The following is a 26,464-nucleotide window of genomic DNA, read 5'->3' as shown; positions in this document are numbered from 1 at the left end:
TCACAGGAAGTTAGGACTCGATGGTCCTCAGGGTATCACCCAACTCTATGATATTGTCTTAAGCTGCCGGAAGCCATTGTTTGATGCAATGGCCCCACAAGAGTTGTTCTGATTATTAACTGGGAGAGGCGAATTGAATATGACACTTCTCCTGGGTCCTGTTTTACTGTGCTTGGTTGGCAGGCCTGTTGAGTCACACGCCGCACTGCTTTTGCAGGATACAGATCCTTCTGTAACTCTGTAGGTGGCGAGATTCCTGAATGCGGTTATCTCACACACAAAAACCACCAAAAAACAACAACAACATCAAAAACTAATCGGACAGTTATGATGAGAGTGCATGTCGGATCTCGTCTTCAGTTTTCCTTTTTCTGTGAACCGTCCCTTGGAGCTTTCCGGGCCCCAAGCTGTTATTTGGCTCTGCTCAATGACCCACCCTTGCATCGTGGTGTTCACCTTCTGTTGTCGGATATATCGGTCTTTATGCCTCTGTGCTTTTATGTTTGTACATACTTTATGGGCTAATAGCCGTAAATAAATAAATAAATAAATAAATAAATGACACTTTGCTTTTTAGAGAAAAGGAGTCTTAAATGCCACTACACCCCATTAGCTCTGGAAGCTCTCTTACTGGTATATTCTTTTAAAACTCTCTATATATATCTTGCAGATATATATATGGCGGATTATAATTCAATAAAATGTTTTTGGGCTTCCATAAACATTTAACTCCCCCCCAACCCCCCCAAAATAACAGTCTCTCTCCCCCTATGCCTGTTTACTCAGGCATTGGTTCGCTGGGCCAGGCCAGCAGTGAGGTTAAAGGGCTGCCCCATCCTCTATAAATGATGTTGTTATTGTTAATATGATGATGATACACAGTAACAGGGGTGTCAACTTGAATATCAAATATTGGGGGTGGGGGGACACCAGGTAAGCCTCACCCCCCCCCACAATCGATCACATGACATGGTGTTTGAATGGCAATGCCCATGAACTGGGGGTGGGGGGCTGGAGCCCCACAAATATTTTATTGGAGGGCCAGAGTTGGCCCCAAGGAGTTGGCTCCTGCGGATCACCGCCAAATAACCCCCACGAAGCGCGACGACGCAAAATACACTGAATGAAAAGCAGTATTGTTGTTGTTGTTATGAACGCACACGCGACACGTAACGGCCCCCCTTCACACGTGCAGCCGTTCTGCGGCCAAGTGACGCGCCTGTGCACGTGCGAGCCGATCCTCCGCGCGCGCGGCGCCCCTCTGAGCCTTCCTTCGGAGAGCCGAGCGAGGGCCGCGGGCTGGAGGCGACGTGCGCGCCGGCAGAAGCGCGGGACTCCTCCTCGGTCTCTTTCGCCTCCCTCCCGCCTCCCCCCGTCTCTCCATCTGGTTCGGTCCTCGCGATGCCGTCGTCGGTTCGTGCCTCCCGCTGGCGCAGCCCATCTCTCCTCCGCTGAAGGGGGGGCGGCGGCGGCGGCGGATGGAGAGATCGAGAGCGCGAGTCGCCTCTCCCGCTTCGTGCCTCCTCGCCTCGCTCTCCCCCGGGCTGGCCATCCTCCCCGGCCGGCTGATGGTGACACTCCGGTCCGTGCTCTTCTGGGCTCTCGTGTACGCTTACTGCGGCCTGTGCGCCTGCAGGGAGCTGCTGAAACTTTTGTGGAGCCTCGGCACGAGGCCGGCCAAGACCTTCCAGTGGCTCATCCGCGAGAACCCGCCGGGCTGCCTCAACGACCCTTGCTGGGGGACTCACTGCTATGTCCGGATCAAGGTAAACAGGAGCTTGCGGGGAGGGACGTCCTCGCGAGCTGCGGGGTCTGCGTGTCTGCGGGGAGGGAGCCTCGCTTCTGCTGCCCAGGGCAAAGGGGGCACTCGGTCGCCCTCTTCGTGGGAAAGGACAAGCACAGGCAGAAAGAGGCTTGCCTTGCTTTCCTCATCTCTCCCTCTCTCCCTCTCCTTCCTTCCCTCCTTCCCAGTTCTGTCGCTGCTGGAAAACAAGGCAAAATGCAGCCCATAGAAAGGGTTGTGTTTGCTTGCTCCACAAACACACACATTGCTGCAGATAGATGTGTGCACATACATGTCATCCTGTGCACACCACACACACACACACAACATATATATATTTGGGGAGGCAGGGGGCGTTATGGAGGAGGCGGGCTTGCAAGCAGCAGTCCATTCCAGAGATGCGATCAGTGAGAATAAGTCGGGGCGTGTGAGCTTTCTGGTGTCCTGGTGTTGACGGACCACGCGTTTTGTCTGGTTAAGATGTGCCAAAACCTACAGCGGGTCATGATCTGTGTGGGTCGTGATGGGTACAAAGCCATTGTGTGTGACTTGGTTTCGACATTCCTGTCTGGAACAGACGCCCCCTGCCCCCCCCCCAAAAAGAGAGAAAGCCTTGAGAGGAAATGCGAATATAAGCAACCAGTGTGCAGACATGAGAGGCAATGCATTCAAGGTGATTTGCAAACACGCTACTCAACCTTGCTTCAGGAAAAAGTCTGGGTGCTTAACCTAACTCCTGGTTTGCCCGATCCTCTTAATCTCTGCAGGCACCGAGTAAAAGTCCAGTATCTGGTCCATATGTGGTATCTGGGGCAGAACTTTTTGGTGAGAAGGCAACGGTGGCTCTTTCTTTAATCAGATTTATTTATAATTTTTAAAATGCTTGGAGAGTAGGTACACTCTTCCAGCATGCACACAGAAAGGTCTGCGAGCTCACACTGGGGGCAGTCAAAATTGTCTAGTCTCAAGGCAGAAACTGTGGTGGCTCATGAATCAAATGTCATCTTTGAAGTGCAGAGGCCATGTCCTTGATTCCAGGTCCCAAATTGCTTCAGCAGCATTCATATCTCTTGACTTGCCCTGGATTCATCAACTCAGCACCATCAACTCAGGGAAGAAGGACATTGGTGGGACTAGTTTATTGATTCTTTTGCCCTTCCAAAATGATAAATAGAAGATGCACTATACTTGTCTACAATTGTTTGCAGGCTTCATTTTCTCATTAATAAAAAGTAGCCCTTTAGTGTTCCCAGGAGCTGTGCAGAATGAAGACATGACGTGCTCCTGACTACTGAAAAGAAATACAAGCTAGGTCAGAATGGCAAAGCTAGTTGGTCATCTGAGCCAATCCACCCCACTAGTTCTAGTCCTACCCCATAGAGCATCAGAGATCATGGTGTGCTCAACACCCCTTCAGATATGGGCCCCCGACATACCTCACCTTCATATTTTCCTGCCAAACCTACCCAACTCTTTCAAGCATCTTCCTACGGCTTGATGCATGGATAGTGCTTAAGTAGAATTCCACAGTGCATACGACTACTAGGGTGGCACAAATCAGAACTTCCTCATGTTGATTTCTTCCTCTCTTACTGCTAACTTATAGAATCGGTTATTCTTTGCCATGATATTAGCACACTGTATGGCTTCCCCCACCCCGCCAGCACCAACCAAATGATGTGAGCCAATTCAGATGTGAGGATCCCAACATGGGATGAATGATCCTACACAATGGGGTGGGGGAGAACTTGGCACATGGAATCCACTTTCAGTGACATCCCATGTGCTGTGTAACAAGAGGTTCTGTCCTTTAAATGGTTCTGAAACTGCATCTTTCCATGCATTGATCCACTACCAAAAGGAAGGAAGGAAACTTAGAAGAGCCCTGCCCATTCAGGACAAAGTGCTTTTGGGTCGACCACAAACAGGATATGAGATCAAATGCATCCGGAAAAGTTTGGTTTGCGAGTTTCCTTGCAGTTTGTTGGAAAGAGCTTGAAATGCAGTGGCACTGACGATAATGACTCCCGTTAAGAACTTGTTGTGAAACATTGGGAGAAAAATATATCGCAGAGTTGGAACTTCGATATGCACTTAATTTCTATAATGCCGTTGAAATTTTCCCTAAGAAAATGAATTAGCAGTATATATCAAAGCATTGTAAGGTATGTAAAAGCACTGTTGATACTTTAAATTGAATTACCCACCCAGTCAATGGTAGTTAAGTGCCCTTAACTACAATAGAAATAAATTATGTAGACTTAATGGCTGTGGAGAAAATTCCTATAAACAAAAGAATAGAGATTTAGAAATCTATGCTCAATCTATAAAACCATTTGTTGTTGTTGTTTAGTCATTTAGTCGTGTCCGACTCTTCGTGACCCCATGGACCAGAGCACGCCAGGCACCTCTGTCCTCCACTACCTCCCGCAGTTTGGTCAAACTCATGCTGGTAACCTCGAAAACACTATCCAACCATCTTGTCCTCTGTCGCCCCCTTCTCCTTATGCCCTCCATCTTTCCCAGCATCAGTGTCTTCTCCAGGGAGTCTTCTCTTCTCATGAGGTGGCCAAAGTACTGGAGCCTCAGCTTCACGATCTGTCCTTCCAGTGAGCACTCAGGTCTGATTTCCTTAAGAATGGATGCATTTGATCTTCTTGCCGTCCATGGGACTCTCAAGAGTCTTCTCCAGCACCATAATTCAAAAGCATCAATTCTTCGGCGATCAGCCTTCTTGATGGTCCAGCTCTCACTTCCATACATCACTACTGGGAAGACCATGGCTTTAACTATACGGACCTTTGTTGGCAAAGTGACATCTCTACTTCTCAAGATGCTGTCTAGGCCTGTCATTGCCCTTCTCCCAAGAAGCAGGCGTCTTTTAATTTCGTGGCTGCTGTCACCATCTGCAGTGATCATGGAGCCCAAGAAAGTAAAATCTCTCACTGCCTCCATTTCTTCCCCTTCTATTTGCCAGGAGGTGATGGGACCAGTGGCCATGATCTTCGTTTTTTTGATGTTGAGCTTCAGACCATATTTTGCGCTCTCCTCTTTCACCCTCATTAAAAGGTTCTTTAATTCCTCCTCACTTTCTGCCATCAAGGTTGTGTCATCTGCATATCTGAGGTTGTTGATATTTCTTCCGGCAATCTTAATTCCAGCTTGGGATTCATCCAGCCCAGCCTTTCGCATGATGTATTCTGCATATAAATTAAATAAGCAGGGAGACAAAATACAGCCTTGTCGTACTCCTTTCCCAATTTTGAACCAATCAGTTGTTCCATATCCAGTTCTAACTGTAGCTTCTTGTCCCACATAGAGATTTCTCAGGAGACAGATGAGGTGATCAGGCACTCCCATTTCTTTAAGAACTTGCCATAGTTTGCTGTGGTCGACACAGTCAAAGGCTTTTGCATAGTCAATGAAGCAGAAGTAGATGTCTTTCTGGAACTCTCTAGCTTTCTCCATAATCCAGCGCATGTTTGCAATTTGGTCTCTGGTTCCTCTGCCTCTTCTAAATCCAGCTTGCACTTCTGGGAGTTCTCGATCCACATACTGCTTGAGCCTTCCTTGTAGAATTTTAAGCATAACTTTGCTAGCGTGTGAAATGAGTGCAATTGTGCGGTAGTTGGAGCATTCTTTGGCACTGCCCTTCTTTGGGATTGGGATGTAGACTGATCTTCTCCAATCTTCTGGCCACTGCTGAGTTTTCCAAATTTGCTGGCATATTGAGTGTAGCACCTTAACAGCATCATCTTTTAAAAATTTAAATAGTTCAGCTGGAATACCATCACTTCCACTGGCCTTGTTATTTGCAGTGCTTTCTAAGGCCCATTTGACTTCACTTTCCAGGATGTCTGGCTCAAGGTCAGCAACCACACTACCTGGGGTGTACGAGACATCCATTTCTTTCTTGTATAGTTCCTCTGTGTATTCTTGCCACCTCTTCTTGATGCCTTCTGCTTCTGTTAGGTCCTTTCCACTTTTGTCTTTTATTATGGTAATCTTTGTACGAAATGTTCCTTTCATATCTCCAATTTTCTTGAACAGATCTCTGGTTCTTCCCATTCTGTTGTTTTCCTCTATTTCTTTGCATTGCTCATTTAAGAAGGCCTTCTTGTCTCTCCTTGCTGTTCTTTGGAAATCTGCATTCAATTTCCTGTATCTTTCACTATCTCCCTCGCATTTTGCTTGCCTTCTCTCCTCCGCTATTTGTAAGGCCTCGTTGGACAGCCACTTTGCTTTCTTGCATTTCCTTTTCATGTGGAGAAAATTCCTATAAACAAAAGAATAGAGATTTAGAAATCTATGCTCAATCTATAAAACCATAGCTAACTTGAAATGCTCTGGTCCATGGGGTCACGAAGAGTCGGACACGACTAAACAACAACAAACTTGAAATTTTAGTGAGAAGTTCTTTTCATGTACATCTAAAATGAAGCAAGTTTTATTTATGGCAATAAAGTATTTAACAGTGAGTCATGTGGCTATTATTCTAAAACTTAGGACATATGCCAATATCTAGAACCCGATGCAAGTACATTTGCACGGCAATTTATTTTCCTTGCTCTGAAATGAACGAAGCAAGTTTTGCAGCCATAAGAGTCTGATGAGGGAGAACCTCTCTCTAGAAGGGTGGCTGGGCTGCAAGGCTGGGACAGTCCCATCTCCAGGAAGCACCCTGTTGAGTGAGTACAAGTGTGCCATTAAATAGAACTTGCCATGGTTTGTTATTGTGGCAGCACTGCTAGCCACTTGGCAGCCATAAAACCAGCACAGTGTCAAGTTAAGCACCACTTGTGGGAGTGCCAGCTTGGCCCCATAACTGTGGGGGCTGTGGTGCCATATAGTGTGCATGGGCCTGGAGCCGAAATTTGTGGGTGCTCGGCCCCTTTGTGGGGAATTTGTGGGTGCTTAGGCACTCCAGGGCCCCAGAGAGTCAGCAGCTATGACCACATGCCTCCACCGCTGCCTCATTTTGTCCTCGGGGAAAGGTGCTGGGTGTCCTCTCACATGCAGCAGTATTCAGAAGCGCACACTGGCTGTCTCCAGTGAATCACTTCATAAGCTGCTGCTGCTGCATACTTTATCAGCTAATTGCATGTTGATTTGGCCATCAATCTCATCATCTGTCTTGCAATGGCACTTCAGGCCTACTGACTTTTTTGTGTGTGTGTGTGAAATAAATTAAGTGCCTCTTGAATATTAATTCATTGAATAAAGGCATGAAACACCGTTCCCCATATCAGTCAGTCTGGGCTGCTCATGATGTGGGTGGGATAGGGCCTTCTCTGTAGTGGTGCCCCAGCTACAGAATCCTCCCCAGCCCTCCTGGAAGCATGGATGAATACAACACTGCTTCCATTGCTTGGTAAAACACACACTTTCCTAGGCCATTGCATGTTTTGTTGGATTGCTTTATGAAATTGTTTTGTGTTGTTCTGCTGGTTAATGAATTTAAATTTTAATGAGTTGTTTTATGTAGCTGTTGGAATCCACTCTGTGAACACGAGGTGATGAAAAGTGGTCCATAAATGCAAAAAAGGAAAAATACAATGTGAATTTTTGTTTGCTGCAAAACAGCTTTGGAGACGGGAGGGGTAGATGCACAACATCACAGATACTAGCCAATCAACTCCTGGCAGAGTTGCTTTCTGCATGGAGAGGGAAATGTTTGTCAAAAGATAATGTTTAGAGCTCTTCAGCTGGAGAAGAAAATTTTCGTGTCACTTCTGTTTTGCGTGTTTTTTTCCTTGATAACAGCTTATTCCATTCGTTCCAAGAATTAATTAAGTACGTATAAGGAGGAAGGATCAGATTATGATTAAATTAGTTTAGCAAGCATGGCTTTTCCTACTCTGGGAATTGTTGTTCTGCAAAGGAATAACTGGAGGGCAGGAATGGAGAACCTGTGACCCAATATTGCTGGACCACAATCCCCACCGTTCCTCACTATTGGCCATGAAGGTTGGGGCTGATGGGACTTGGAGTCCACCAACATGAGCAGAGCTTCCCTTTCCTACTGTAAGGAATCTGCAACATCTTCACAGTCCAGCTGTGAGGGAGTCAGGAGAAGCCAGGTCATATATACACTGGCTTTAAGATGTCCTTGGCTTTACTGCTTAGAGAAACCTTCGTTCCCAAGCGCTTTACCAATTTTGCCACAAGATTCATTTTACCACGACTTCAGAATAATGAAGCGGCAGCCACATCAACCTCTCTCAATTATCCGGAGCCATCTTCTTGCACTGCAGCTGAGTGTTCGCCTCTCACAGCTGGCTGATGTCAAGCATGAAATGAAGAGAGGCTCTCAAGATAGTTGCTAACAGACAAGGATCCACAGCGCCTGGCTGGTGTCCTTATTAGCACTCTCAGCAGAGAGCTTGTTTGTTGATCTGAAATAGTATGAGAAGTAATGTGACAACCGGTTGAAGTAGAAGTTTGCCTGACACCACCATGGCCCTATTAAGGCTTCGGCGGAAAGCCTGTACAGTTGCAGTGTCCGACCTAGGGTACGTACACACTGTCTTAATTTTGCAGAAGCCACTGCTCCTGATAAGGCGACAGAGGACAGGTGTCTGCAGCATATTTCATAACACGCTCCAATTAGCTCTCTTTTCCAGGTGTTGCCTGTCATCCCTGCCTGAACCAGAAACAAGGAACTGCATAAATCCTTTTAAGTGCTTGCTTGATTTGTGCAAAGTCACCATAAAGTGGAACGTCCCCCATGTTCCTCCTCCTCTGTTCCTCCCATGCTCCTCCACCCTCCTTGGAAATACCTGGATGCACGTCCACAAATAGCACAAGAATCCATAAAACAAGGAGTTGTGAAATAGTCCTGCTAAGGTGCAGACAGACGGCAAATATTCCTGGAGGTGGGGACAGTGTGCTCTCAAGTAAGTTTGACCAGTCTGATGCCGTGTGATGGAGAGCCTGGCATGAATATTAGAACGGTCAGTCGGTTAGAGAAATCTTAACTAATACTGTGCATATATTTTCAGGGTTTATTTTAGATGGTGACCTCATGTGCCACACTAGGCACCAAGGGGAAGGGCAGAACGCACACAGAAGGTCTCATGTTCGATCTCCCTTCCCAAAGAGCCACTGCTGATACAGTTGTACCTCAGAAGCCGAACGGAATCCATTCCAGAAGTCCATTTGACTTCCAAAAGGTTCGAAAACCAAGGCGCGGCTTCCAATTGGCTGCAGGAAGCTTCTGCAGCCAATCGGAAGCCGCAGAAACCACGTCAGACGTTCAGGTTCCAAAGAATCTTTGCAGACTCACTTCTGGGTTTGCGGCGTTCAGAAGCCAAAACATTCGAGTCACAAGGTGTTTGACTTCCAAGGTATGACAGTACTGAGCTACCAGACTAATGATTTGATTCAGTATAAAGCAGCTTTCTATATTCCTATTCCTTTCTGTGTGAGAGAGAGGAGAAAGGTCTCAGAAGTTGCCTACCTGCCACCCACTCTGAAAGTACTTACATTAGAAAATAATTAACATTTTAAAAAGACCACTGCTCAGCTAATTGGAGGCCCCCTTTTCATCGGTCTGAAGCTTTAAAACTGGTGAGGCATTGTATCTTTGTTTATCACTGCACCTTCAGTGATAATGCAGCCGAACCCATCAAGAAATGAAAGGGAGCGAGTTGAAAGAAAACATGACAGCATGCTATTGGTATTATGAATCCAGAGAAATACTGGACTGCTGCAACTTTCCGTGTGACTCTTGAGAAGCACGAAATTCAAGCTATCCTTTGAACAAAGCTCTTCTTAGTACCTGAACATTTATCTGTGAATATAAAAGCACAACTTGTCTTCTCTTTTACTTCCAGGATTCCGGGTTAAGATTCCACTATGTGGCTGCTGGAGAGAGGGGCAAACCGCTTATGCTGCTGCTTCATGGCTTTCCGGAGTTCTGGTAAAACTCTTCCTTTACGTTAGTTTTATGCCACATATGCTTTTGTTTATGAACTACATATGCAAGATCAATATCCATGTGTGTTTCGCTACAGTTATTATTAATCTGTACAGAGGCACCAGCTTCCCTTGACAATCGGGGAGCCCCGATTTTGACCTTCAAAGCCCTACGTGGCCTAGGACCCAGGTACCTACAGGACCGTCTCTCCTGGTATGCCCCACGGAGGACCTTAAGGACAACACTTTGGAGGTCGCAAGGTGGTTAGATTGGTCTCAACTAGGGCCAGGGCCTTTTCAGTACTTGCCCTGACTTGGTGGAACGCTCTGTCACAAGAGAGTAGGGCCCTGCGGGACTTGACATCTTTCTGCAGGGCCTGCAAGACAGAGCTGTTCCATCTGGCCTTTGGTTTGGACTCAGTCTGACCCTTATGTTTTCCCTCCCCTTACAGTTTTGATCCATGGGCTACTTTTAAAATGAGGCTGCATTTTAAACTGCATTTTAATCTGTATTTTAAATTGTTGTCTCCCCCCCATTATGTTTTTATTGTAATTTTACTGGTGTTAGCCGCCTTGAGCCCGGCTCTGGTTGGGGAGGGCAGGGTATAAATAAAATTTATTACTATTACTATTATTATGCAATGTCTGAACATTGAGGCAGTCCAGTCCCCTAAAAGAAAACAAAAAACCAACATTTGGGGGGGCCAAAACTGCCTCAGCCCCTAGGAGTCAGCACCTATGAATCTGTATCCTGCTTTTGTCCAAGAACTCTTAAATCTAGTAGCTATTGTATTGATAATCAAGGCATGGTAACTGTTATTACCCATACATGTTGCACATAGCAGACAGGGACCTAAATCCTAAGGAATTGTCTACCCGCTGCCTGAAAATTTGACATGTGTATGTGTACTTGAAAGGCAATCAAGGTCAGTGTGTGTATAGGAGTGCAAATTAAACCTTATCAAAGTTGTTGTGCAGGGATGGGGGACCCATGGCTTTCCACGTGTTGTTGGAGTTCATCACCCATCATTCCCACCCAACACGGCCAGTGGTCAGGGAAGAAGGGAGTTGTATCCTGGCAACATCTCTGGAAGAGCACCATTCCTGCTCTGTTGCTTGGTTATATGACTCCAATTCACTTTTTCTGTGGATTTTGTCCTATTAGTTATATTTTATACAGGGGAGCCAACTTGAGTAAAATATTGGGGGGCGGTAATCCCCCCCCCATAATCAACCATGTGATGTGGTGCATACACACCATTTGAACGGCAATGTCCATCAGTTTGGGGGAGCAGCCCTCCCAAAATATTTTAATGGGGGGCAAAGCCCCTAGGAGTTGACTCCTATGGTTTTATAAATGCCACAAAAGGCTATAGCTTCAAATGTAAAGTATTTACTGTCCAAAATTTGTTTTGTTTTTCATTTTTATTAAAGAGAAAACATTTTTTTTTAAATCCTAAGTTGTAACAAAGGAAAGTCAGAGAAAAACGGGCACTAACTTAGCATTTGTGTTCTAACATATTAAAAGTTACCTACATTTCCATAAATCTATCAATATGCATTCCTAAGAAACATAATAATAAGATACGAAGTAATACAAACTTAAATAAGAGAGCAAACATGAAGGGGTTAAGGATAGCATTTTCTACCATATATTAACCAAAGTCACGTTGCTATTCTTTTTTATATTTACAATGGAAAACTTCATTCTAAGTTTTTTTAAAAAATGAAAGAACAAAGTTGGGCATTCCAAATACCAGCAAATACCTTAAAGAAACAGGCTAAAGTATCTACCAGTTAATCAGGAACTGATCTTCTACCCGCCTAGGGGCCAAACCAAATATGTGTGTATGCTTGAAGGTGAGGATCTATGGACCGCTCTGGACAACCTGTTTATTGAGTGTTCATCCTGATTTGCTTGTAAAGATTATGCGGAGGTTACATTATAGCCGATCTTTACTGAGCATTTGTGTTTATTTGTTTCCAGGGCAGTTACACAACAGCAAGCATTTGTCCTACATACATTCTGATTTACAGGGTGTTTATACATCTTCCTGTTAAGTCATTCTTCTCCACTTTTTAATGCGTTTCACTTTCCAGACCATTGATTTTCTCAAAAACGGATTTGTTGCAAAATAGTGACACTCCAGAGGCACCCTATGTTTGCCGCTATATGGTGGAAGTGAAATACCTAAATTGGCTGTCCCTGACCAAAGTATAAAGTTACAACCTTTAATGATTCCAGCAACTTTAAAACGGAGAAACAGATACATATTTGCCTGGACAGTTCATAACCTCACACCCTTGTTCCATGCTCCAGCATCACACCAGGTCAAACTGGAGTGCATGGGGATGGGAGCAAAACTCACCCACTTCACCTAAACTGTTAAGTTGTGGGTGAACATATCGGATGACACAGTGATTTTTCAAACAGCTCTTGTTTATTCACAGGCCAGAACTGAACTGAACTGAAGGGTTCAGTCAGCCTGCTTATATAGAGCTCCAGTACAATGTAACTGTAACAATTTTCTAAAACTATCCAATCACTGAACGTCACTTTCGATCCCTTATTTGCATAACTATCTACAGTATCCCCCTGCTGGCCCAGGGTGAGAACTTCAGTACATAACACCAACATTTACCTCCCCACGCTGTGCTGCATTAATTTGTACCCCCAACAAGCCAGCTAAGGTGTTGGAAGTGGCGGGGGGGGCATCTTAAAGGAGCAAAACACGGGGAAGACTCTGGTTCTCTGGGGCTACTTTATTCCCTAGTCCAGGGTTTCCCAAACTTGGGTCTCCCACTGTTTTTGAACTACAACTCCCATCATCCCTAGCTAGCAGAACCAGTGGTTAGGGATGATGGGAAGTGTAGTCCAAAAACAGCAGTTTGGGAAACCCTGGTCTAGATAATAATTGTGGGTCTGAAAGTGTGTTTTGCCAGACAAACTGATCCATCACCGTGGGGTGACATTGATCCTCTTGGTGCCAACTTCTGGTAAGGGTTTCACAATATGGCTTGTAGCTTATGTATCTAACTAGTTTAATGGAATATAAGGTAAACAATTTGCTATATAGGCCAACATTAACATAACAGCACAGTTCACACTGGTGCTATTTTAATTTTTTTAATACAGTATTGAAATAATTTATGAGGTTAAAAATATGTATGATTGACTGTGGGAGAATCACAGCATAAAGTACTCCAGCTAAAAATACCATAGTTATCTACGCAGATTGTATTTATGATGCCTTTTATTGAATCAAAAAGATGAAATGATCACTGAAGAGCATTTCAAAGTGCCTGAAAAACTTCCACTTTTAAAGAGTGAAAACAAGTTATGCAAGAGTAGCTCATATTTACAAAATGGTTTAGCATCTTGTTTCAAGGTTAAAGTTTGGGCAAACAAAACAAATAGTCAAAATAAACTGATATGGAGAAGATGAGAGGGCAAAATTAGCTGATTACATGCACCATTGACTGTAAGTATCTCTTAATGTATCTACCCATATGTATTTACTCAAACCTTAAGTCTGAGTGACTCTGTTGAATGAAGTGAGGCAGATAACCATCAAGACAAACTCTGAAGCTTTTAAAAACCTTTACCTGTATTGCTGAGGGACGCGGGTGGCGCTGTGGGTTAAACCACAGAGCCTAGGACTTGCCAATCAGAAGGTCGGCGGTTCGAATCCCCGTGATGGGGTGAGCTCCCGTTGCTCGGTCCCTGCTCCTGCCAACCTAGCAGTTCGAAAGCACATCAAAGTGCAAGTAGATAAATAGGTACTGCTCCGGCGGGAAGGTAAACAGCGTTTCCGTGCACTGTTCTGGTTCGCCAGAAGCGGCTTAGTCATGCTGGCCACATGACCCCGGAAGGTGTACGCCGGCTCCCTCGGCCAATAAAGTGAGATGAGCGCCGGAACCCCAGAGTCGGCCACGACTGGACCTAATGGTCAGGGGTCCCTTTACCTTACCTGTATTGCTAAACTTGATCCAAACCTCGAGAGTGCTGCTTCGGACAGGTAGCACGATGCTCATACAGTTTGGGTTCCTAGTGGCAGTTTGGCTACTGTAATAACATTTGAATGGGGCATACGTTTGATGGGAAACAGATATAAAGATTTTATGCTGTGAAATACATTACAGCCATGTGCGAGATGCTATTAATTGGCATATTTTCTAAATACGCACATATTTACACTGTTGGGCTTGGGGTATCCTTTGCTGTTGCCTGAAGAACCTTCATGGTAGTCTAGAGAATTGTCTGAGGTAACTCAGTGCTTTCTATGGGTAAAAGAAGCCTGGCCAGTGCTTAGAGAGGGAAACAGAAAGATTCTAAGCTTCTCCCAGAGATAGGTATGATTTATTTATTTTACATAACTGATATGCTATAAATGGGTTTGCAGAAAATAGGACTTGCTTCTCATGATCAGCATTTATAGGGCGATTGGCCCCTGCCTCACAGTTTAAACAACAACAGTAGGGCTCTGGGGAAATTGGAGTGGGACTGAAAAAGACGCCATTGTGTTTCCTGAGCACTGCATATTTGGGAAGAAGAGGGGGAATGTGGAGCCTTTGAAAACTGGACCCACCAAAATAAATAGCATCTCCAGTGAAAAGAAAATCTATACTATCCAGCAATTTATTCAGAGTTTAAAATAATAGAGAAAGGCAAACAGGATGTGAATAATTTTTTAAAAAAAATTCCTTCCAGTAACACCTTAGAGACCAACTAAGTTTGTTATTGGTATGAGCTTTCGTGTGCATGCACACTTCTACAGATATATCTAGGATGTGAAGAGAGATGCAAGAATCTTTTCAAACTATTTTTAACGAAGCTTTTAAAAATATTTTAAATTATTCAGAGTGGTCCCCTCCCCCCAGCTTGTCATGGCCGTTCAGTGACAATGGAAACTGATGGGCAATTAGGCAGCTCTTTGTCCAAGCCATCTTAGAATGCACTTTGAGTCGCCCACCTGACAGGATGTGTTTTCAGACCAGTTTTGTTTAAGATAATGTGCAATGGAGAAGACTCCTTTGTGCATTATTTATGGATGGCAATACTGCATCAAGATATCTGGGTTTTTTATGTGGATCATCTCCATGCAAATGGAGCTCTATAAAGGTCCGTTGTTGGGTGTTTTGTACTGTTGTTGTTGTTGTTTTCTATGTGCCAGTCTTAGATATCAGAAAATTTATGTGTAGATGAAAAGCACAGCTTTATAACACACACTGTGTATGCAGAAAAGCCTTTGCTCAATCCCTAGCAAAGAAGGGAGGTGAAAAATGGGAGCACCTAGAAGAAGAGAGGTTGGGGGCCCTGGGAGTATGGATGTGAGGGACCATAAGGAGAGGGGGAAACAGCCATGAAGGGGGGGGGGGTGAGTGAGAAAAACCCAGCCAGGGAAAGAGGTTGGGATTTGTGTGACAGAGTTGGCTATTAGGGAAAGAGGATTGCAGAGAAAGAGGTGGGTTGGGTTGGCAGAGGGGAAATGAGTGAATCAAGAGTTAAGGGATGTATATATCATTATTTGAAGGGACCCGGGTGGCGCTGTGGGTTAAACCACAGAGCCTAGGACTTGCCGATCAGAAGGTCGGCGGTTTGAATCCCCGCGACGGGGTGAGCTCCCGTTGCTCGGTCCCTGCTCCTGCCAACCTAGCAGTTCGAAAGCACGTCAAAGTGCAAGTAGATAAATAGGTAGCGCTCCGGCGGGAAGGTAAACGGCGTTTCCGTGCACTGCTCTTAGTCATGCTGGCCACATGACCCGGAAGCTGTACGCCGGCTCCCTCGGCCAATAAAGCAAGATGAGCGCTGCAACCCCAGAGTCGGCCACGACTGGACCTAATGGTCAGGGGTCCCTTTACCTTTACTTTATATCATAATTTACTCTGGTTCCAGTGTGCTCCCACCACTGCTGCTTAAAACCGAGTGAACATGACGTCAGCCACAATATATATGCATCCTGTAGTTTCTCAAGAAATACTCCTAACTGATGCATTTCCCCTCAAATCAGCTTCCATCCGACTTGAAAGCTCAAGCCGCAGTTCAGTTCAGCCGTAATGTGCGTGCAGAAGACAGCTTCCTTCAGTAGCAGTTTAGGGGGTTGCAGACATGGGGGAACAAAACAGGGTATGCTTTCGGGGGCGACCACCACATCCTCTCTGGTGTACACAGCAAGCGTTAGTGCGACTTGAATCACAGTGAGGGGGAACAACATTGCAGCATTTTAAGCTACTAATGTGTACATACCGTTTACTGAAGAGGAACTGATTTGAGGCATATGCTGGGCGAGTAATGCATTTGGGAGGAATTTATCAGATGGCGTTCTTCCTATTAATCTTGGGTGAACAAAGTAATTTCAGAGGAATGCGTTTGGAGGTGATTGGGGGAAAATAATGAGTTCGCTTTCTGTGAAACTGGTGTTCTGCTGGAACTGAAAAGTGTAGGCTCAAAGGAGTCTACCTGTATCTGGTTTTAAGATTCCTGTGCCTGGTTTTGCCTTCCATTAAATGGGTGTGTTTCATTGTGGTAGTAACATTTGTGACTAATCACATCCACAGTTGCCATTTTACGACTGACCATGCCCCCATGGTAGCCATCTTTGGAATAATGTCCACAACACTTTCTTAAAATTCCCAATGTGCCTTTGGGATGAAAAGATTGAGATCTTTGCATATTTTCCTGTGCAACCTGGAAATTTCAGAGTCAAAATTCAATAGTTCTACAGGCATAATTATATGTAAGTGAGGCTCTTCTCCTTGCTAACAACAAGGCAGTTATATAGGCTTAAATGACCAGGTGATTATTATTATTATTACATTATTATTAGCTTTAGTTGCAATAGAATTCATTGCCACACACCGTATATAGCACCTTCCAGGATCCTTTTAATCTTGACCCCTTTGTTATCCAGTCATAGTCAATTATATGTTTAAATGAATAATATTCAAACTCAGGCCATTTGTGCTTATTTAATTCATTTTTCTTATTAACTTCCTAAAATATAATACATTTTGAGTGGTTCTACCCAGGTACTACTGGTGAAATTATATGGGAGTACCAAATCACTGACAGCTGTTAATCTTCATCATAAGAGGCAGCTGAGATTGACTGAAGAAGAACTGATTGAGAAATACAGCAGGAAGGGGGGGGGAAACAGACAGAATTTCGGTTAATTTGCTGCACGTGTTACATCTTCTTTTGAGCTGGAGAGCGAACAAGTTTTCTTGCTTTTTATCTTCTGAAAAAGAGCCAAACTTTATCCATCAGATTGCTCCTGAGGCCTAATTATTCTGGTCCAGATAGTCGTTTGTTTGTATGTTTGTTGTTGTTTTAGAAGGTAAAAAATATGAGAAAGAAAGCTTTATTCTTACATTATCGAAGTCAATTCAGTACCCTTTTTAAAGATGCCCAGGGCTACTATAAAGACATACTTTAGCCACATTCATTCCTGTATTTACTCACACAGATATTTCATGAGAGCAAAATGGTAGGGGAAGGGAATGGCCCAGAAATGTCCTCCTTCAAACGAGATACGTCTAGCTGCATCAGTTTCCCAGATTATGGCAGAAAGTCTATGAGAAGCTCATGAGGAAGAGCAAAGAGGAGCAGCAATCGCTGATTCCTCACTGAAGTGGCTGTGCTAACTGTATAGCAATGAAGCATTTTCCTTTCGATGACCAAGTGCTGGAATCTTACTGTATGTTTGGGATCATTTGGGGTCTCCCCACCTCGCAATAGGTAACCAGAGCATACTAGAATCAGACAAAGACTCATACGCCTAGCGCTAGATCAGCAAGCAATGGCACATGTTTCCAGAGAAAGCCCCTCGGCCCTAAAGTTGTTTTGCTTTCAGACGACTCGCAGCGCTCTCCTCCCGCCTCCAAATTCAAAATTATCAAATTGGCTCCAAGCTGCTTTTCTGTACGACCTCACACAAACTACAGTACAGTGGTACCTCGGGTTACATACGCTTCAGGTTACATACGCTTCAGGTTACAGACTCCACTAACCTAGAAATAGTGCTTCAGGTTAAGAACTTTGCTTCAGAATGAGAACTGAAATCGGGCTCTGGTGGTGCAGCAGCAGCAGGAGGCCCCATTAGCTAAAGTGGTGCTTCAGGTTAAGAACAGTTTCAGGTTAAGTACGGACCTCCAGAACGAATTAAGTGCTTAACCTGAGGTACCACTGTACAGGCTTTCTCTATATGACTTCCCTCTACCCCTCACAACTCAAAATAGGAGTATTAAACTAGCAAGTATTACCTGGAGCGAGATTCCCAAGTTTCAGAAGACTGTCTCCTATAACTAGCTTCCATTGATCGTCCTGAACTATTAACAGTGCATCAAACTAACAAATGATGATATCTCAGGCTCAGGAACCAAGAAGAAACGATTTTTGTAAAAAAGTATGGGAAATGTTTATAATGTATATACAAAATCATTGTAAACAGGTTAAAACATTAGCAGGGTTTTTAATGCACTTGTAATGTAATGGAAACTACAGATGATTTAGGAAGATGAAGATTTTAGAGAAGTATTGATATGCAGATGAAAACAGAATTAAGAGGACCCATAGATGGGTTGGGGGGGAGTCAGGAGATTCAGAGTAATCTCAATACGTGACTGTGTAAGATATTTGGATGTAACTTTATCATTATTCTTTATTGTTTCTCTTTCTTTCTTTTCTTTTTTAACATTGGAAATCAAATTACAAAATAAAAATAAAAATAAAAATGATGATCTTTCAGCATCCATAACAAGACAGCTTTACTAAAGGTGTAGGGACATCGTTGTTACATTCTGCATTGGGCACAGGAGTTAGGCTAGATGATATCCAACTCTGTATTTCTATGAGGTAAAGTGATGCCGTGTTGATGCTGGGAATGTATCACCTTGCTTTGAGTTGTTTTGATCTGATGCAGCAAGATCAATATTGCGGGTTTTTGCTTCTGTGCAGTTTTTGTCTCTTCTTTTTTTTATTAAAAAAAATGCTGGTATAACATCTTTCTTGAATTCAGGTTTGTGATCTTTTATGTTTCTGGTATGAACTGCTTTTCTGGTATGAACAGCTTATCAACCTTAAGTTTTAAAAAAAATGCTAGGTAGTAAAACATTTTTCTTCTTTAATAGGTACTCCTGGCGTCATCAAATGCGGGAATTTAAGAGCGAGTACCGAGTTGTGGCCTTGGATTTGAGAGGTTACGGAGAAACCGATGCCCCTGCCCAGAGAGAGAATTACAAGCTAGACTGTCTGATCACAGATATAAAGGATATATTGGAGTCTCTTGGTGTGTTAATAGCATCCAAGCTGCCCAGCTTATAATAATCCGAAAAGGGGGAAACGATAACATTTTCCCTTTAACAAATTCTCGTTTAAATATGACTGTTCATGTGTGCAGTGCATGCTATTTTTCTTAATTTAAATCTTAATTCGGGAAAATTTGCATGGATTTTTAAAAGCCGCGATTCTTGAGCTGTTTATCAAAAATTCCTTACTTGAATCGGAATGAAAGCGTCAACACATGCAGTGCTCACATGCTGGGAGTTAAATGGAAAGGTCTTTCTCGACAATAAAGCCCAGTAGAAAGACAGCCAGAATGCATTTGCTCCAGGTAGACCACCCGTTGCACGGAAACTACAATTTATCCAGCAGCAAATCCGCATTATGTTGCCAATGGGAAAATGCAATTCTCGCCCACACCCTGAGCAAATGCAGTTTCTATGGGGAAGATGACTGTAATTCGTTTACAGGCACTTACTGGTTTGATGGCCAGCGCCACAGCTTTCCCCAGCCTACGTAAATTCTTGGGTGGCTGCTTAAGCAGAGAAAAACTCCTCTCCCTCAGCTTCCTCGAGGGTTGTGGTGTCTCATTCTTCTGCGCTGGAACACAGTCTTTTTGATATGCCCCCCCCCCCCCAAGAAAAGAGGAGCTGTGTATGTGTGGGAATGAAAAACAGGAAGGCCATCTCCACATAGCAAGACTATCCCTGCCCTCAACAAAACATACGAATGAGTTGCTTGCAAGTATTGTATTTGCGATGAAATAAAGCACATATCTGTGGGGATATGAAGCCTAAGGTAAATTGAGGTAGATGTTAAGCGTCTGGAAAAGGCCAAACGTTTCTGTCTGTCGGACCGACAGACAGCTATGAAACCACAGGAAGCATCTCAATCTGTAAGACAGAAGGTTGTAAAAGGGGCTTCGTTTTTTGTCCTACTGGCAATCCCCATAACCCATCCTGCCCAGCCCTGTTACTTGATCAACCCTGGCACCTTCATTTCCATACCTGTCCCTATTAATAATAGTCCTTTGCTTGCTTCATTGAGTCCCACCACGCTTCTCAATGATGCTTTGGCTCCTGGTCTTGACGCGACTTTTATTTATTCACCCCCAGCTCAGATTGATTCCTGGCACATTGGGGTCTGCGGCCTTGATGCCATCTTGGGCCCTGCCTTGCTTTCTGATAAGCAAGTTGGTGGGATCTCCAGAGTTGCGTTCTTGACATCTGAATCTCTTGCTCATGCTGCATCAGAACAGGGACAGACTGTCTCTAATCAATCCTCCTGCCAGCTTCTTTCATCAGATATGTCCAGTGACCATCTATTTGTGAAAGTATTGACATTTTATGCCTGTGGCTCTGGTGCTGTAGAATGGGGTCCCTCTAAGACTGAGGAACGGTGACTTCGGCTGCGTTCCTGAAGAACTCCGAAACCTTTCCTGTAGCCTTTTGTGACTTCTTCCTAGAGCAGGGTTGAGGAACCTGCAGCCCTCCACATGTTGTGGGACCTCAGCTCCCCTCGCCCCAGGTAGCATGGCCAGCGATCAGGGATGGTGGGAATTGTAGCAACATCTGGAGGGCCACAGGTTCCCCACCCCTCCCTCAAGGGACTTTTCTGACTGGCTGATGCATTTTCTTGTAATTTTTAAATATCTCTCTTTCCTGGTTGTATAATATTGCAGCCTTATTCCCCCACCCTTCTTGTTATAAGTTGATAAAGAGACATGGGTGGCGCTGTTGTCTAAACCACTGAGCCTCTTGGGCTTGCTGATTGGAAGGTCTGTGGTTCAAATCCACACAATGGACTGAGCTCCCATTTCTCTGTCCCAGCTTCTGCCAACCTAGCAGTTCTAAAGCATGCCATTCCAAGTAGATAAATAGGTATCACTGCGGCAGGAAGATAAACGGCATTTCCGTGCGCTTTGGCACTCGTCACGGTGTCCTGTTGCGCCAGAAGTGGTTTACTCATGCTGGCCACATGACCTGGAAAAGCTGTCTGCGGACAAACACCAGCTCCCTTGGGCTGAAAAGCGAGATGAGTGCCGCACCCCATAGTTGCCTTTGACTGGACTTAACCATCCAGGGGTCCTTTACCTTATAAGTTGTTCTAAAACACATGCTGGAATATAAATAAACTCCAGCTACGAAAGAGGGAGGAAAGGGCTCTTAAGAAATTTCCCACCTTGTTGCTATGTTGTATCCCGTGATTCTGAAAGCAGTTTATTAATAGAAGCGCCCACCTATCGTGGTATGAATAATTTGCCAAGGGGTGAGGTGGGAGGAGGGAAATGGAATTGAGATGTTGCTACCAGACATATTGCAACTTCTACTGTCATTCCCTTTGATGTGATAATGTATTTGGATGTAACTGCTGGTAAACAACTATCAGAAATCTATTTTTAAATAACAGGGTACAGCAAGTGTGTGCTGATTGGTCACGACTGGGGTGGAATGATTGCTTGGCTAGCTGCTATTTGTTACCCAGAAATGGTGACGAAGCTGATTGTTGTGAATTTTCCCCATCCTTCAGTTTTTACAGGTAAGTTTTTGGGGCGATGGGATCCAATGTTCTAGCTGTCTGCAGCATTCTCATCTTTAAGCAGAGATGTGTGGTGCTGTTTTTTCTAGAAAAAGAGGTGTCGAGCCCCGGTGCCAAGTTAAGAACAGAGTGGATTTGAATTGGAAGAATAAACATACTCAGGAGCCACAAGCCATTAGAGAAAATGGTAGAGCAAACTGCTTCAGAAACATAAGTACATAAAAAGAGCCATGTTGGTTCATACCAAAGGCCCATCTAAGTCAGTATTCTGCTCACTCAGTGGCTAACCAGTAGCCAATAGGAAATATTCAAACCCATAAGTTCTGAGCACTTGCGACTCCCAGCAGCTGCTTTTCAGAGGTATAATGCTTCTGAGACCAGGGTGGATTTGATTTAAATCAAATCAATTTAAATCACGATTTAAATCACTTTTTACAGAAAGACTCATTCTTGCTGGTAGAATCTTAATATTTACAACCAGATGAAGGGTTTCATTTTTGGAACAATAAATTTTCAGAGTAGTTTTTACAGGTGTTTTTTTTAAATTAAAATTTATCAAAAAAAATTTATCAAAAAATTCTGATTTGGTTATACTATTAGAAATACATAGACAGATAATTGTGAAATTATTGTGAGGTTTAAGAAGTTAAATGTTTATATTTGGATAATTTTTCTGCTGTACTTTATTGGAAGGAGAAAAATAATCATTTCCTTAATAACAATTTAAACAATTTATTTAACTAAAACAATAACATTATAGCATATGTATCTATGTTTGTTAACTAATGTTGTTAAACAATTAAAAAAAAACAACAACTTTGAGTTTTATCACACATGAAAAACTTAAATCCTTAAGTGTCATGACTAATAGGCCCACGTGGTCAGAATGAAAGGGAGGTTCAAGTCGGCAGGACCTGGGGTTGCCATATTTCAAAAAGTGAAAACCAGCTTTTTTAGAGAGTTGCCTATGAACCAGGACAAAGCACCGCCTTTCGGAAATTCCCGAAAGCTTAGCACTTCTGTGTTCTCTCCCTCTTGCTTCTGTAAGATTAAGGAGAAAATAAGGTGTACGAGCTGCGATCCTAAATGCAGTTCCTAGGGAATAAGCCTCAGTGAACGTGATTGGGCTTCCTTTCTGGGTAAATGTGCATAGGATCTGCAACATTACTAATTCCTAGGTGCAAAAGGATATTAACATTTTATCATAATTCGAAATCTTCAGCTTTTCATTTCAATTCACAGGTGTGTTTCCCTTTTCATCATCATCATCATCATCATAATCATTTATTTGCCTTTCCACAAAATTGTGCCCAAAGTGCCTCACAGCATCTGAAATAAGCCATAATAAATACACCAAGCTAAAAAAACCAACCCCAAACATGTCTTTTCTTTTCAAGAATACATTCTACGACATCCATCACAAATGATTAAATCTGCCTACTACTACTTCTTCCAAATGCCATGGTTTCCTGAACTTATGTTTACGATAAATGATTTTAAGGTAAGTGTGCCAAGAGGGAGAATTTGTATCGCTTATGGAAACATTGCTGCGCAGAAAGGAAAGGTATGTTTTTAATGCTTCCAACCAGTGATGGACAGATCTCCTTGGCACAACATTGAATACAAAGCCACAGTCCCCAACACGTTCCAGAACACCTTGGAACTGTTTCAGAGCTAGGGAAATTTGAACTGGTCCACATTTATCAGCTTTGCAGTTTCCAAAACAATATGCAGACTGAAACAGAGCTATCCTTCAAAATTTGCACTTACCCCAATTTTGCAATGCAGTTCTCCAACCAGTATTTACAAAGACACATATTTATGGGGAAAGTGCACCTAAAAATGAAAGTATTCATGAAAATAATATACAGGAATGCATTATATTAGGGGAAACTCACAAAAAATTGTATGTGAGACAAAACTGCATATAAAAATGTGTTTATCGTGTGGATTTTTTAAAATAAAAAAATGCTAATGGCTGCAAAATGGAAAATTGCAGATTGGGGAAAAATGAGAAGCTGGGAAAACTGAAATTGAAATATCCTTCCATACTTATTCAGCATAGCCTGTTCTTACCTTGCTTCAGTAACTGGGGGTTAATTTTTTGAAATCACGTACTTCTGCAAAGTTGGGGGTTCCACTGAGGCGGCTGATGCCACCTTATTGTTCATAACTTCTGAAGGTGGGAAATGGAGGTATGATAACAGAAAAATTAATATAAAGCAAATGAGAGACAATTACAGTGCTTATGAATGAGAACTGTCTAGTAATTTTGGACAGATTTAATTCTTGTTACTTATTTGTTGCCACAGATTCTGAAAAGCCTCATTACTGGCCAGTCAAGTGGAATTGGAAGAAAAGGCTGCAGGCTAACAGCAGAAGATATTGAAGCTTACCTATATGTATTCTCCCAACCAGGTGCACTAACCGGTCCCATTAATCACTATAGAAACCTTTTCAGGTCAGTCTATTGTTCTTTGATCAATCACATAATACGAGACACTGTTCACAAGCACAACCTAGAGGTGTTCGGGTACAGAGTATGGCTTCATTTAGGTGCAGAAGTCATTAGCATGCACTATACACTGTGGGTTGAACCACAGAACCTAGGACTTGCTGATCAGAAGGTCGGTGGTTCGAATCCCCACGACGGGGTGAGTTCCCGTTGCTCGGTCCCTGCTCCTGCCAACATGGCAGTTCGAAAGCACATCGAAGTGCAAGTAGATAAATAGGCCTGGGCCTACCTTCTGGCAGGAAGGTAAATGGCATTCCCGTGCGCTGCTCTGGTTCGCCAGAAGCAGCTTAGTCATGCTGGCCACATGACCCGGAAGCTGTACACTGGCTCCCTCGGCCAATAAAGTGAGATGAGCGCCGCAACCCCAGAGTTGGCCACGACTGGACCTAATGGTCAGGGGTCCCTTTACCTTTATACATGTGTACAGAAACATAGCAGTCACTTCTCACAGCTTTGTAAGAGATAAAATGGGAGTGTTTGGTGGCCTTATTGTGAATTTTCTACCTTGAAACTCAGTTCAGACTCTCTGAAATGCCTCTTGGGCATAGGGGAGGAAGGACAAAATTAGTTTGGAAATGGATGTTCAGCTGGGGGGTATATGACTTTTCTTAATTTGAAATTTATCTAAAGGAGGAGGATGGTAAATGTTATGTATGCAGCGTAGGCTAAGCCCAGGCTGAAGCTGCAGAACAGAAGACGGGAAGGATTCTAAAACACTCCAATGGTATTTGCTAGTAGCTGGCAAGCAGCCAGTCCCTGCTGTGATAGGGCCGGTGTTGTGATTTGCTAGTTGCAGCATAAGGCCGGCTGGGGCAGCTTAAGGTATATATACTGGGCCAAGTGCCCCCTTTTGTCATTCTTGTTCCTGAGGCGTCATTAAATTCTCTTGAGCTGAACCGAGGCCTCGAGTCCTGCTCGAACCCACCTACCCTTCAGTAATGTCACTTGAAAGTTGCGGTCCAATCTGCCTTTAATATGGGATGAGTTTATATGAAGTGAAAAGCCCTGTTTTCCTTTGTTCCTTATAAATATGTCCTCATGTGGCATAATAGGGATATAGGCTGATAACCAATTGTGGCACACTTGCCTAGTGGATGTCTGCTTGTGCAACTAGCACTCCCCATTCCTGCCTTCCCATGTGCTCCTGAAATCCGCTCCATAGGGTTCTCCAACCCTCTGGATCAGATGGGGGATGCATTGCCGCAAGAAAGAGAAAGGAGCAGTCCAACTCTGGTCACACAAAGCTAGTAGTAGCCCCAGATTGTATTTTGTATCCCTACATGAATCGAAGGAAGGTAGGCCCAGAAAAACATGGCAGTGCAGAAATATATACAGACCTGTGTCCACTTGCCACACAAGTTAGCCTGATTTCAGGTTGAATCTCTCTTGGTGGATTGGAGTGGCAGACTATGAAATGGAATTAAACCTGACCCGTTTGTCCCGATTTTTAAAATAATAAGATCTTTATTTTCTTTTATTTTTAAAAAGTTGCCTGCCTCTGCAGCACCATGAGGTCACCATGCCCACTCTGTTGCTGTGGGGAGAAAAAGATCCCTTCATGGAGGTTGAGATGGCAGAAATCACAAGGATTTATGTAAAAAATCAGTTTAGACTTACGATTCTGTCCGAAGCCAGCCACTGGCTCCAACAAGATCAGCCTGACATTGTGAACAAGTTGATATGGACTTTCCTGAAAGAAGAGTCAAGAAAAAGAGAGTGACTGTTGTTGTTTTTCGCTGGCACAATCTAAATGTTAAAATTCATTGTGATCAGGGCCATATTTGCAGCAAACCTTAGACCTGAGCTCTGCTAGAGAAAATGTTTTTCAATGTACTGTACGTATTGATGCCAATGTTATTACAAGAAGGTGGTGTAAGACTCTGTAATGTTAATGTTGGTTTTACCTGTATTCTGTATTTTGCACATGAAACACTTGCCTTAAAAATGTTTGTGCTTGTACAATAAGGAACTCATAGAAAGTTGCTTAGTTTTGGTTACTCACTTGCTTTAAAATTCTAATGTGTGGTGCCTTTAACAAATTTATAATGATGAATCAGTGCAGGGGTACCAGATGTAAAAGAAGTTATTATTGGTATGATGATCAATTTTCATTCTACTGGTTGGAATTTTTTTTACTGTATTTTTACCATTAAAAATGTTAACAGGTCTTTTGGTCTACATATTACTGCAAAAGCCTAAAGAAAACAAAACTTGTGTCTGGGCACATTTTGAGATCCTAAAGTGACAAATCAGATGTAATTGTGCTAAGTTGATAGCTGCTTGTCCAGTGATGTAAACTGGGGAAAAAACCTAGGGTGTATACACGTAGTGTTTCAACAACTAAAATAGAGAATGAAGAACTATGATGACGACTTATGTATCCTAGTATTTGCCTTGTTCTAATAAACTGCAACTGACATGGTGCCCTGTA

General features: G+C 43.4%; 1 protein-coding gene across 1 annotated transcript; it reads left to right on the top strand.

Moving 5' to 3' along the window:
- The first annotated feature begins 1,252 nt into the window (after positions 1–1,252).
- Positions 1,253–26,464, top strand: EPHX4 (epoxide hydrolase 4). The gene is made up of 7 exons (XM_028732800.2): positions 1,253–1,766; positions 9,619–9,704; positions 18,830–18,987; positions 21,390–21,518; positions 22,916–23,019; positions 23,831–23,979; positions 25,522–26,464. Exons 1-7 carry the CDS (start codon positions 1,479–1,481, stop codon positions 25,751–25,753), a joined length of 1,146 nt encoding a protein of 381 aa, XP_028588633.1. The 5' UTR covers positions 1,253–1,478; the 3' UTR covers positions 25,754–26,464.

Source organism: Podarcis muralis, chromosome 5, assembly GCF_964188315.1.
Source record: "Podarcis muralis chromosome 5, rPodMur119.hap1.1, whole genome shotgun sequence".
Taxonomy (NCBI): domain Eukaryota; kingdom Metazoa; phylum Chordata; class Lepidosauria; order Squamata; family Lacertidae; genus Podarcis; species Podarcis muralis.
Note: the sequence above shows the minus strand (reverse complement) of the source record. Positions and strands in the feature narration are given on the sequence as shown.